Source organism: Ovis canadensis, chromosome 2 (assembly GCF_042477335.2).
Source record: "Ovis canadensis isolate MfBH-ARS-UI-01 breed Bighorn chromosome 2, ARS-UI_OviCan_v2, whole genome shotgun sequence".
Taxonomy (NCBI): Eukaryota; Metazoa; Chordata; class Mammalia; order Artiodactyla; family Bovidae; genus Ovis; species Ovis canadensis.
Genome location: NC_091246.1, coordinates 226848517 through 226860493, shown reverse-complemented (window position 1 = coordinate 226860493; position 11977 = coordinate 226848517). Strand labels below are relative to the sequence as shown.

The window sequence follows — 11977 nt, the reverse complement described above, 5'->3', positions numbered from 1 at the left end:
GAGCTCCCACAGAGTGAGTGACGCAGGGAACCAAAGCCTGCAGTGCTTCCATCTTGGCCCCTGGAAGCGCCAGCCACCAAAGACCACCACTACTGGCAGAAGCCTCACAGTTTGGCACATTTATAAAAGATGTAAAACAGGGAGGGGTGGGAGGAGACAGAAGCATGAGGTGTCCAGAGTGGCATGACAGACACCAAACACACACCGTGCACTTAAGCCCCCTCCTCCCATCCCCCTTGCCAGACCCAGCCCAGAGCAGCACCCTCCACCCCATCCCCTGCCACTACCCTTGGGCTGGTGACTTGCAGAGGACAGGGGACCAGAGAGAAGACCACTGCAGTCTGCCCCATGGACAAGGACAAGAAGCCTTAGATGAGTCTGGCTGAGAGGTGGAGGCGATGGGGGAGGAAGGCAGACCTCCTCCACTTAGACATGCAGGAGAGTGGCCCATGGGACCCCCAGCAGTGGGCGAGGAGGTGGGGCCACCCTTGGAGAAGCCCTACCAATCAGAAATCTAAGGCAAGGGTCCCAAGGTCCCCTCCAAGCCCACCCCTCCACACGCACACACACACAGGCAACACACTCACAACCCTGAGCACAGCCCAGTGGGGCTCACACTCGCGTCCCTCAGGAACTCCTGGGGAGCTTGGGAGGGGGCTCTCCCCTCAGGCCAGGCCAAGCCTGAGCCAGGTCGTTCCATCTGGTGGCCAAGCCATCCCTCTCCAGGGTGGGGAAAGGAACAGCCAAAGGGCACAAGGCCAGGTGGGCTGAGCCTCGGCCCAGCAGGCCTCCCCAAACTGGCAGAGCTGGTGACCAATAAGTGTAGGCGGGCAGGAGCAGCTGGATTGCTATACCCGCACTGGAGGCCCAGAGCAGGCCGTCAGTGGGCCCCGGGACCCGTACTCATAGTCCGCATCTGTGGGCGAGGCCATGAAGGAGCTCAGAGAGCTCCCGGTCTGCCGATCCCGGAAACTCTGGATGTAACTCTGTGGGAGAGGAAACACAGGTGTGAGAGTGCCACTGCGGAGCCCTGCCCTGAAAGCCACCCAAGCAGATGGCCTCAGCCTGCACCATCACAAGCCTGAGATCCATCCCGGTCTGCTGCCAGCCTGGGACCTCACCACCCCCAGAGTCCACCGCCCTGAGACTCTTCCCTGTACCATGCCTCATTAAAACCCACACCCAGGACACCTCTCCCCCACCCATCAGGCCCCTAACTATGGGGGTTATGGTGGTGAACAAGCCCTAGGCCTTCTAGACAGTGACCAGCCCTGGGGAAGGCCCAGTCCTGCTTGGACAGAGAGTCCAACACCCCCTTCTCCCCACTTGGGCTGGAGGGAAGGGCTCGGGGTGCTCACCGGGGAGAGGATGTCTCCATTGAAGCGCTTGATGGGCACTGGCCTACGCCGATAGGCAGGGTCAGGGGGCCCAGGCCTTGGAGGAGCCCGAGAGCCTCTGGGGAGAGCCCTTGGGGGTCTCTTTTTGCGCCGCTTCTCCTTGCGTTCTTCTTGCTGCCGAATCCGCATCAGCTGCACACGTCGGCGCTGCCTGCTGATGACCACTGCAAAGGGTGGGGAAGAGCAGGCTCTCAGAGGCCCACGTATCCCATCTTGCCCAAGCATCCCCGCCCCTTCCTACCTGGGGACTCCGGGCTCCTAGATTCCCCTGGTCTGAAACCTCTCCTCCTTTACTTTCCTGGTCTCCCACTTGCCAGGTAGGGCTTCCCACAGGTCTTTTCTTCCAAAGCTCTTTAGGGAAGATTCCTAGGCTCTAGGTACCTCTTCCAGGCTGCTACCCTACCCCTCTCCCAGTCTGGAGCCATAGGTGACTCACCTAGATTGGCCAATATCATCTCGAAACTGGACAACTAAGCCTCCCCACTGGCTCCCCTTCTACACTTGCCTTCCCTGATGCTTTCTACACTCAGCAGCCAGAAGATACTTAATTAGTTTATATACTTCCTGCTAAACTTCCAGTAGCATCTCACCAGCCTTCTAATAAAACCTGGAGTCCTCATTATGTGGCCCACTGTGGCCACATAGTCGCCCCCCTCACCCCCGACTCCCGCCCCACCTCCTCACCAGGCCAAGCTCATTCCCTCTCAGGCTCTCGCCCTTGCTCTTCCCTCTTCTCTAGCTCTTTGCATGGCTGGTCGCTTGTCCTTCAGGTCTCTGCTTAAATGTCAGCTCTTCCATGTGACACCCCTCCTTGGCCACCCTGTCCATATGTCACATTATCCTGCACACCTCTTTCGTATCAGTCCACACAATGGGAATTATCTTGTTAGTCTGCCTATTGTCTGTCTCCCTCACCCTGAATGTAACCCTGGAAGGATGGGGGCCTTTTCCGTTTTTGTCTCTGTTGCATCCCCAGATGCCTGGAAGGGGCTTGGCACAGAGCCGCTGTTCCATCTGTTGTTGTGGCACGGGTGGTGGCACCGAGGTCCTGCTTTCCCAGACTCTGAGCTAGTCAGCTCTTTGTAACTCAACTGAGGTCTTCTGCTGCTGGTACCTACAGCTCCGTCCCCATCCACAACAGCTCAGATCCCCCCACCCAACCACCCATCTCTGTCATGCCCACCCTGGCATGTACCCTCTCACCTTCAGTGTGGGAATCCCGCTCGGCCGTCACCCGCCACTGCACCAGAACGCCCATGAGGCTAAGCAGGGGCCACAGTGCCAGCAGGGCCCAGCTCCGCCAGCAGAGTGGGGGTACAGGGGCAGCCCGCAGACGCTCCACCGCGTAGCGTGCCAGCAGCAGCAGCTCGGCAAAGTAGTCAGCAGCCGTGGCGATGAGCGCGGCACCGGTCACTGCGGTGGCCAGGGTGGTGAGCGGGCGGGGCCAGCGCAGAGTGAGCAGGGCGCAGAGCAGGCCGCCCCCCAGCAGCAGCCCCAGGGGGCCCCAGACAGAGCCCGGCTGGTAGTAGGGTGCGGAGCCCAGCAGGGTGGCAGCGGCGAGCAGAAGCCCAAGCAGCAGGCCCACCAGGAAGAGGCCCACACTGCGCACCAGCATGGCCACCAGCCCGCAGAGCAGCCCGATGCCCAGTGCGATGCCTGCGCTTGCCCCAGCACTCAGCTGCGTCTCCAGCACCCGCTCTCGGTAGCACAGCAGGAAGATGACCACCGAGCCAAACAGCAACCCGGTGAGAAAGAGTACTGCCTTGAAGCAACGGTAACCTGGAGGGAAACAGGGGCTAGTGAGAGGCCAAAACAAGGTCACAGGGCTGGAGGTAGGAGGTCAGAGGGGTCAGGAACAAGGAATCACAGGGGAACCAGAAGCAGGACACTAAGCTCAGAGAATTGGGGGTCCCTGGGGTCCTGAGGGCAGCAGTGAAGGGACCACTGGGGTCAAGGAATGTCAGAGAGATAGGTCATTGGGAGTCTCTGGGAAACAGTCATTGAAAGGAATGTTGGGTTTTTGAAATAGAGATAGTTCATTGTATCAGTTACAGGGTCACTGGCGTCTTTGGGATCATAGAGGTCAGAGAGAGAGGTCACTGGGGTCACAGATAGATGACCAATAAAATCCCTGGAGTCCTTAGGGTGGGACTGTTCAGAGGGATGAGGTATTTGGAAGTCAGAAAGAACTTGAGAGATGAGGTCACACAGGTTCAGAAAGATGAAGTCTTTTCAGGTCAGGGGAATTGACAGATGTGGGATCATTGAGCGTATTAAAGGGTTTTTGAGAGAGGGTAATAATATTGAAGCCAAAAAAATGGAATCATTGAGATCACGGTGGGGGCAAACAGACAACGGGGTCATAGGGATTCCCCTGTGTTAGGAGTAATAGAGAGTCAGAGGGATGGAAAGTAATGAGATAGCTTGGTGGGGGGTGTCAATAGGGTTCACAAGGAGCCATAGGGAGTCAAAGAGGGCAAATAGTGGTGTGGAGTTTCAGAAAAATGGAGGTTATAGGGCCATTAGGCCCAGTAAGGGTACCTGGAAGTGTGAGGGACCCTGAAAAGCGGAGAAGATGGAAGTCAGAGATGGGGGTCAAATGATCAGGGAGAGCCAAAGAGAAAGGTTATAAAAAGGAGAATCAGTGCTAGGAATGAGAGGAAGCACTGGAGTCTAGGAGGTTCTAGGATCAGGAAAAGGAGTAGGGCATGCACAATGTCTCAAAGGGTCCAAGAGCCTGAGAGTGGGAGCCTCCAAGAGCCACAGGGCAGGGAAGCCCAGGAGGATTGGCAGGCTGCACTGAGCAACTGTAGAGGGATTGGGTATAAATAGTGGAGGGGGTGAGGTGACACAGACTCCTTGGAGACCCAGAATGTGTCCTGAACCTATAGAAGGGCTCTTCCTCCTGCCCACTCTTCAATTGTTCAGCCCAGAGTTTGGAGGTGGAAGGAGAGGGACCATCTGGCTTCCATGCCTGCCTACTACCCAGCCATTCTAGGGGGAGGTGTAAAGTCTGCAGAGCATAAGTCCTGCCCTATTTCTGCCCAACCTGGAACTCAGATTTCCAAGCTTCCTTTGCACTTCATCCAGCCACCTGTAATGCTCTGCCTGGAGGCTTTCCCTGGATGCTCAGCCAATAAACCTCACTTCCCTATCTGAAGTTCTGTACTTCTTTCAGTAGAGTCACCGGGCACCTACTCCACTAGACCATCTGGCACTTTGGTGCAAATTAGAAAAAGTTGTGCCTTCCTCTAGGCAAAGCAGCCTTGCACCAAGCTCTAGAGTTTGGCAAGTGGAGCATGGACTGGATTTCAGCCCCCACTTGCCTATCCAACCAACTCCCTTGTGTCCTGGACAACCATCTGCAGCAGCACTGATTACTGGAGCCTGCCTTGTATATATATCTCCATGTATGTGATCACCATTTAGCTCCCTCTAATATGTATCGCAGGTATGAATGTGCCAGAAGTCTCTCCCTCATTAGACATTATGCCCTGTGGTAAGGGACCATGTTAACTCACCCTTCTAAATGTTTTTGGTGCCTACCTAGCATAGTGACCCAAACACATCTTCACCACAATAACTATTATTTATTGAGTGCTTATTATTTTCACAACAACCTCGTGTGAGACAAATATCATTGTTTCCACTGTTCCTATGAGAAAACTGAGACTTAGAACAGTTAATGTGCCCAAGGCATTGTAATTAGTAAAGTGCAGAACCACGTTCAAATCCAAGCATGCCTAATTCAAAACCTGTGTTCTCTAGGATCTCGAGTCTAAATTATCTACAAACATGTACGGGATGAAAAAAGAGAAAAGACAGATGGTTCATGGTAAAGTTCCAAAGAAGGTTTGGGGTGCCTCAGAAAAATAACTTGGGGAAACAGCGGGGGGCCCAAGTAAGGAATGATGGGGTCTTACCGAAGAAGCAGTAGACGACTCCAAACAGACAGCACATGACGCAGACGAGCGCCGGCAGTGCCTCGTACCTGCGCTCCAGGGGCTGTTCACAGGGCGCTCCCCAGAAGGCATCATCTGGCTCCGGGGGCAGCAGCTGGAACCGAAGTGTTGCCACAGTGCCCGGCATAGTGCTGGGAACAGAAGGGAGTCACCCTCCCACGTCAGCCTGACAGAGAGGAAGTTGGGGGTCAAGGAGGAGTCCTGGGTCTCCACCAGGATGAGGGTGGGATGGGAGTGGAGAACTAGGCAAAGATACAGTGGACAAAGGAGTGGTGCCCACATTATACAGCTCTGGAAGCATCCCTGAAGTAAGGGACAAAAGACAAAAGAGGGGGAAAGTGTCTGGCTAGAGGGAGCTGGGATGAAGAAGTTAAAAGGTGGATTGAGTTGGGGGGAGATGAGGGCAGCGTGCTGCCGGAGAGAAGACAGCCAGGAGACTGGTCTGTGGGCGGCTAAATCTGGGATTATCCAAGATCTACCTGGGCTGGAGGCGACCTGAGCTTCTGAGCGAAAGAGGCTGTGCAGGGGCCGGAGGGGCCGCGGTCGCCGGGTGCCAGAGCCTCCAGCTGACTGGGGTCCGGTAAAAGTCCGCGGTGAGGGGAAGGGGGCTGCTGGGCCGGAGGGACCGGTCCCTGCGCGGCGGCGACGCCGCTCCGCCTCCAACACCGGCTGGCACTCCAGTCCCGCGACGTCCGGGGACTTAAGCTGGGCCTGGGGAAGGGAAAGAAGCAGGAGCAGGGGCTCGGGCTGCCCCAGAGCCGCGGCCCCATGCCCTGAGCCCGCCCGCGGCCTTTGGTGCTGATGGACAGCTCCGGCCTCTGCTCCTTACGTCACTCAGGGCGCACCATCCAGGCAGGGGCGGGCTGCTTCTGACGTCACACGGGATGCACCAACCACGCCGGGGGGTAGGTAGGGGACTCCGCCCCCGACGTCTGCCTCTCCCGCACTGAGGAGGGGGCACTTCCGGGGGTCCTTCCCCTTTAACCTCCCCCTTCTCCTCCCTCTCCGGTAGCTGGAGCCCGAGACCCCACCCCGGGGGCGGGGCCCTTCCAGTGACACGTCGGACAGCGGCGGCCTCGGCGGAGGCTCCCGCGCTCAGCGCCGGGACCCTACGCGGTACGGAGCGGCAGCTGAAGGGGCACAGGAACGCGGCGCAGGGGATTCCGCTCCGGCGGCTGGCCCTGCTCGGCGGGGAGGGAGGGGGCCCGCCCGCTTGGCCCGGGACCTCCGGATCCGCCCCCTCCCCGGTCCCGCCCCCTCGAAGCCTCCTCTTGCTGCTCTGGGGCTGCTCCAGGGCCGGGGGCCCGCGGTCCGGGCGCCATGCGGGCATCGCTGCTGTTGTCGGTACTGAGGCCCGCGGGGCCCGTGGCCGTGGGTATCTCTCTGGGCTTCACTCTGAGCCTGCTCAGCGTCACCTGGGTGGAGGAGCCTTGCGGCCCAGGGCCGCCCCAGCCCGGAGATTCTGAGCTGCCTCCGCGCGGCAACACCAATGCGGCGCGCCGGCCCAACTCGGTGCAGCCCGGAGCGGAGCGCGAGAGGCCCGGGGCCGGTGCAGGCGCCGGGGAGAACTGGGAGCCGCGTGTCTTGCCCTACCACCCTGCACAGCCTGGCCAGGTCGCCAAAAAGGCCGTCAGGTAGGGATTGGACCCGCCAGCCCCACCCCCTGGGAACCGGCTGGGATGTGTGCGCAGCGGAGGCCGCCTGGGGCTGGGTCAGGCCCCGGAAGGAAGGGTCTGACAAGCCAGGAAGTCTTTGGGCCCCGATCGTTTCCGATGGCCCTGCTCCCTGGGAAGGTTTGGAGGCCCCATCCAGACCTGGGCAGAACTCACTCGCCTCTGACCTAAATCTGCTTGACCCCCTGGACCCTCAAAGGTCTTCAGAGCTCACTGACTGGGTGTTAGGTTTAGAGAAATGACTAGTATATAGAGTGGGTGCATTGAGAGAGGGAAAGAGAAAAGAGAGAACTAGGATTTACCTGTGGGGGCTTCCCTGGTGGCTCAGCAGTAAGAGAATTCGCGTGCCAATGCAGGAGACCTGGATTTGATCCCTGGATCAGGAAGATCCCCTAAAGAAGGCACTGGCAACCCACTCCAGTATTGTTGCCTGGGAAATCCCATGGACAGAAGAGCCTGGTGGGCTACAGTCCATGGGGTCATAAAGAGTCAGATATGACTTACTGACTAAACAACAACAAGGATTTACCTCTGTCTCCTGTTCCTGGGTGGGCACCTGGGAAAGAGGGCAGTTTGTGGGGAAAAGATGATGTACCCATCCCATTAATGCCTCTGCCTATGAGTTGAAATAATTTCTCCTAAGTAACACTGAGTTCAAATTTCAATTCTTCAACTTACCTTCCATATTATGGAAGATAAGTTTCTGGAACCTCTGAGCCGCCGCCCCCCCCCCCAAACACATTCACTATGGTGAATGTCAATGTCATCTGTCCCTTTACATTATTTCTGTGATGTATTTGTGGCATAATGGCATATTCTTTAGAAATAAGTATGTTCATGATGTGTGTAGTATCTGTGTGCCAAGAATTTGGCTAAGTACTTTAAAGAGATACAATCATCCCATTTTACAGATGAGACTACCCAGGGTTTAAAAGTGAAAGTGAAGTCACTCAGTTGTGTCCAACTCTTTGGGACCCCACGGACTATAGCCTACCACACTTCTCTGTCCATGGGATTTTCCAGGCAAGAGTACAGCAGTGGGTTGCCATTTCCTTCCCCAGAGGATCTTCCCAACCCAGGGATTGAACCTGGGTCTCCCGCATTGTGGGCAGACGCTTCACCATCTGAGCCACCAGGGAAATCAAGGTTTAGGTGGGTTAAATAACTCACTCAAAGACTCAACTACTAAATAACAAAACAGAGAATCAGACCCATAATATATCTCTCATATCTGCATGAATAATACTATCTCCGTTTTAAAAGCACTTGGGTAGGTAAGGACAACAATTCCCTTAAATCCTCACGACCCCTAGAACAGTTATTCTATCATAAACGAGGAAACAGGCCCAACGAGGACATGACCTGCTGAAGCCTATGTATGCTACCCTCTGCCTGCCCTACTTGTCTTTTTGATAACCTTGTGCCATCTTTCCCCCACCCCCAGGACCCGCTACATCAGCACGGAGCTGGGCATCAGGCAGAAGTTGCTCGTGGCGGTGCTGACCTCACAGGCCACGTTGCCTACGCTGGGCGTGGCCGTGAACCGCACGCTGGGGCACAGGCTAGAGCGTGTGGTGTTCCTGACAGGCTCGAGGGGCCGCCGGGCACCACCAGGTATGTCCGTGGTGACACTAGGCGAGGAGCGGCCCATTGGGCACCTGCACCTGGCACTGCGCCACCTGCTGGAGCAGCACGGCGACGACTTCGACTGGTTCTTCCTCGTACCCGATGCCACCTACACCGAGGCGCACGGAGTGGCGCGCCTAGTCGGGCGCCTCAGCCTGGCAGCCGCTGCCCACCTCTATCTGGGCCGGCCCCAGGACTTCATCGGTGGAGAGCCTGCCCCAGGCCGCTACTGCCACGGGGGTTTTGGGGTGCTGCTGTCGCGCACACTGCTGCAGCAGCTGCGCCCCCACCTGGAAGCCTGCCGCAATGACATTGTCAGTGCGCGCCCGGATGAGTGGCTGGGCCGCTGCATCCTTGATGCTACCGGGGTGGGCTGCACTGGCGACCACGAGGTAGGAAGAGAAGCCACCACCCTGGTGCCTCCCATCTGAGCGTGGGCACTTCCCCCTGAGAGGCAGAGGGGGTGGTTGGAGATATAGGCCTGGGTTTCTATGCAGTTCTGTCACTTTCTATCCCTGTGACCTTGGGTAAGTACTGAATGTCCTGAGCTTCCTCATCCATACCAATGGAAATAATTGTTTCTCAGGCTTGTTATAAGGATTAGAAAAAATAAGGAAGGCTTGCACATAGTAGGTGTTTGGTATTGGCCATGATTATTTTACTTGAGCCCCTGGACAGCTCTGAGATAGGACACATGCCTGTTTCACAGATGAGCTGGCAGAGGCTTACCCAAGGTCACACAAGCTCACAACTGGTCAAAGTAGGCAGACACCCACAGAATTCTGACCCCCAAGTCCACAACAGGTCATAGGATGGACAGATGAGACACACACTATTGCGGGGGAGGCACTATCCTTTCATATTTCCCAATTCCCTTCCTCTCCCCAGGGGGTCCACTATAGCTATCTGGAGCTGAGCCCTGGGGAGCCCGTGCAGGAGGGGGACCCTCGTTTCCGTAGTGCCCTGACTGCTCACCCTGTCCATGACCCTGTGCACATGTACCAGCTGCACAAGGCTTTTGCTCGAGCTGAACTGGAACGCACATACCAGGAGATCCAGGAGTTACAGGTATGGTCTGGTCTGGGGGTGAGGGGTAGGGAGTCTGGGGGGTGGGGAGGGTAGGAGGTGGAGGATAGGGGATAGGGGGTGAGGAGTGGAGAGTGGGGTTTCCTAAGAGGTCTCAGAGATCCAGGAAAATAAAAAAAATTAGCACAGGAATCAGAGCATCCCTGCTTTCTGGTGCCTGTCTGCTTCTACCTTTTCTCAGGAGCCTCTCCAATTTAATTCTTAGGCTGCCTCCCATCTGGGGAAAGGACAGGTGGGAGCACTGAGTGGGCCGAGGTTGGCAAGGGACTGGGGACCTGTGCTGAGTGCCACATGCTGCCTGCCCAGCCTCCCGGCTGCGTGCTGGCTCGCGTGGTCCGCACCTGGCTCACGGCCTCTTTCTCCAACCCAGTGGGAGATCCAGAACACCAGCCGCCTGGCAGCGGATGGGGAGCGGGCGGCCGCCTGGCCAGTGGGCATTCCAGCACCGTCTCGCCCCGCCTCCCGCTTTGAGGTACTGCGCTGGGACTATTTCACAGAGCAACATGCTTTCTCCTGCGCTGATGGCTCCCCGCGCTGCCCGCTGCGTGGGGCTGACCGGGCTGATGTGGCGGACGTTCTGGGGGCAGCTCTGGAGGAGCTCAACCGCCGATACCACCCGGCCCTGCGGCTCCAGAAACAGCAGCTGGTTAATGGCTACCGACGCTTCGATCCTGCCCGGGGGATGGAGTACACACTGGACTTGCAGCTGGAGGCACTGACCCCCCAGGGGGGCCGCCGGCCCCTCACCCGCCGGGTGCAGCTGCTACGGCCACTGAGTCGCGTGGAGATCTTGCCCGTGCCCTACGTCACCGAGGCCTCACGTCTCACTGTGTTACTCCCACTGGCTGCAGCCGAGCGTGACCTGGCCCCTGCCTTCCTGGAGGCCTTCGCCACGGCGGCGCTGGAGCCTGGCGATGCTGCCGCAGCCCTGACCCTGCTGCTGCTGTATGAGCCCCGACAAGCCCAGCGGGCGGCCCATGCTGATGTATTTGCCCCCGTCAAGGCCCATGTGGCAGAGCTGGAGCGGCGTTTCCCCGGTGCCCGGGTGCCCTGGCTCAGCGTGCAGACAGCTGCACCCTCACCACTGCGCCTCATGGATCTCCTCTCCAAGAAGCACCCGCTGGACACGCTGTTCCTGCTGGCCGGGCCAGACACGGTGCTCACGCCTGACTTCCTGAACCGCTGCCGCATGCATGCCATCTCTGGCTGGCAGGCCTTCTTTCCCATGCACTTCCAGGCCTTCCACCCGGCCGTGGCCCCACCCCAAGGCCCGGGACCCCCTGAACTGGGCCGCGACACAGGCCGTTTCGATCGCCAGGCGGCCACCGAGGCCTGCTTCTACAACTCCGACTACGTGGCGGCCCGAGCACGGCTGGCAGCGTCCTCAGACCAGGAGGAGGAGCTGATGGAGAGCCTGGATGTGTACGAGCTGTTCCTGCGTTTCTCCAGCCTGCACGTGCTGCGGGCGGTGGAGCCAGCGTTGCTGCAGCGCTATCGGGCGCAGACGTGCAGCGCGCGGCTCAGCGAGGACCTATACCACCGCTGCCGCCAGAGTGCGCTCGAGAGCCTCGGCTCCCGCACGCAGCTGGCCATGCTGCTCTTCGAGCAGGAGCAGGGCAACAGCACCTGACGCCGCCCTGCGCCCCCCCGGAACCCGGCAAGGCGGCGCCCCTCCCCGCTCCTCCCTCAGCCACCCGGAGCCACCTGCCAGACTCGCAGGATAGGGCTGGCCGCAGCCCCGGACCCCAGGGGCCCCCCTCTCTCTGGCTTGGGGTCGCCCTCGGGCTCAGAGCAAGCCTGGGAAGAGGTACCCTTGGAGCCACCTCTTTCTGCCCCAAATTCCGTCTCCCTGGCCCCTTGACGCTGCTGATTCAGGCTGTGGCCTCCGAGTATTTATGCAGTGCAGTCTGCCTGACGCCAGCCCCACCTCCTAGGGTCAGCCCAGGGGGTCTGGGCTGCAGATGAGTTGTTGGAGAAGGATAGCTGAGAGAGGAGGGTGGGGCATCTCCCATCTTCTCCCCTCTGCATTCCTGATGAAGCTCCCTGACTTTAATAAACTGGCTGAGTGTGGACTAGTGGTGCTTGAGTCTTTGAAAGGTGGGCGTGGGGGCAGGGAGGACTGAGGATGGAGGCTCCCTGGTGCTGGCTGGGGCCAGGATTTCCTCTTCCAAGGGACCAAGTCATGAGTGTGCCCTGCCACGCGCCAGCTCCCAGCTTAGTCACATATACACAC

The 11977-nt window shown here is 58.4% G+C and overlaps 2 protein-coding genes across 3 annotated transcripts; one reads left to right on the top strand and one right to left on the bottom strand.

Moving 5' to 3' along the window:
• Positions 1-104: 104 nt before the first annotated feature.
• Positions 105-7058, bottom strand: TMEM198 (transmembrane protein 198). Of its 2 annotated transcripts, XM_069574643.1 has the most exons (6): positions 6189-6529; positions 5839-6070; positions 5321-5525; positions 2601-3176; positions 1359-1561; positions 105-986 (listed from the first exon to the last, which is right to left on the bottom strand). In XM_069574643.1, exons 3-6 carry the CDS (start codon positions 5484-5486, stop codon positions 849-851), a joined length of 1083 nt encoding a protein of 360 aa, XP_069430744.1. In that variant the 5' UTR covers positions 5487-5525; positions 5839-6070; positions 6189-6529; the 3' UTR covers positions 105-848. The 2 variants fall into 2 exon arrangements, with proteins under 2 accessions (XP_069430744.1, XP_069430743.1); XM_069574642.1 differs by having other exon boundaries at positions 5839-7058.
• Positions 6372-11816, top strand: CHPF (chondroitin polymerizing factor). The gene is made up of 4 exons (XM_069574640.1): positions 6372-6993; positions 8477-9050; positions 9547-9726; positions 10115-11816. The coding sequence occupies exons 1-4, from the start codon at positions 6680-6682 to the stop codon at positions 11372-11374; spliced, it is 2328 nt and encodes a 775-aa protein (XP_069430741.1). The 5' UTR covers positions 6372-6679; the 3' UTR covers positions 11375-11816.
• Positions 11817-11977: the final 161 nt, after the last annotated feature.

Coding starts and splice junctions, on each gene's coding strand:
- TMEM198 (XM_069574642.1), bottom strand. CDS start 5,486: ATGCCGGGCACTGTGGCAACACTTCGGTTCCAGCTGCTGCCCCCGGAG. Junction 3,177..5,320: donor AGTCGTCTACTGCTTCTTCG/GTAAGACCCCAT, acceptor GTTTCCCTCCAG/GTTACCGTTGCTTCAAGGCA. Junction 1,562..2,600: donor GCGGGATTCCCACACTGAAG/GTGAGAGGGTAC, acceptor CACCCTTTGCAG/TGGTCATCAGCAGGCAGCGC.
- CHPF (XM_069574640.1), top strand. CDS start 6,680: ATGCGGGCATCGCTGCTGTTGTCGGTACTGAGGCCCGCGGGGCCCGTG. Junction 6,994..8,476: donor GTCGCCAAAAAGGCCGTCAG/GTAGGGATTGGA, acceptor CCCCACCCCCAG/GACCCGCTACATCAGCACGG. Junction 9,051..9,546: donor GCTGCACTGGCGACCACGAG/GTAGGAAGAGAA, acceptor TCCTCTCCCCAG/GGGGTCCACTATAGCTATCT.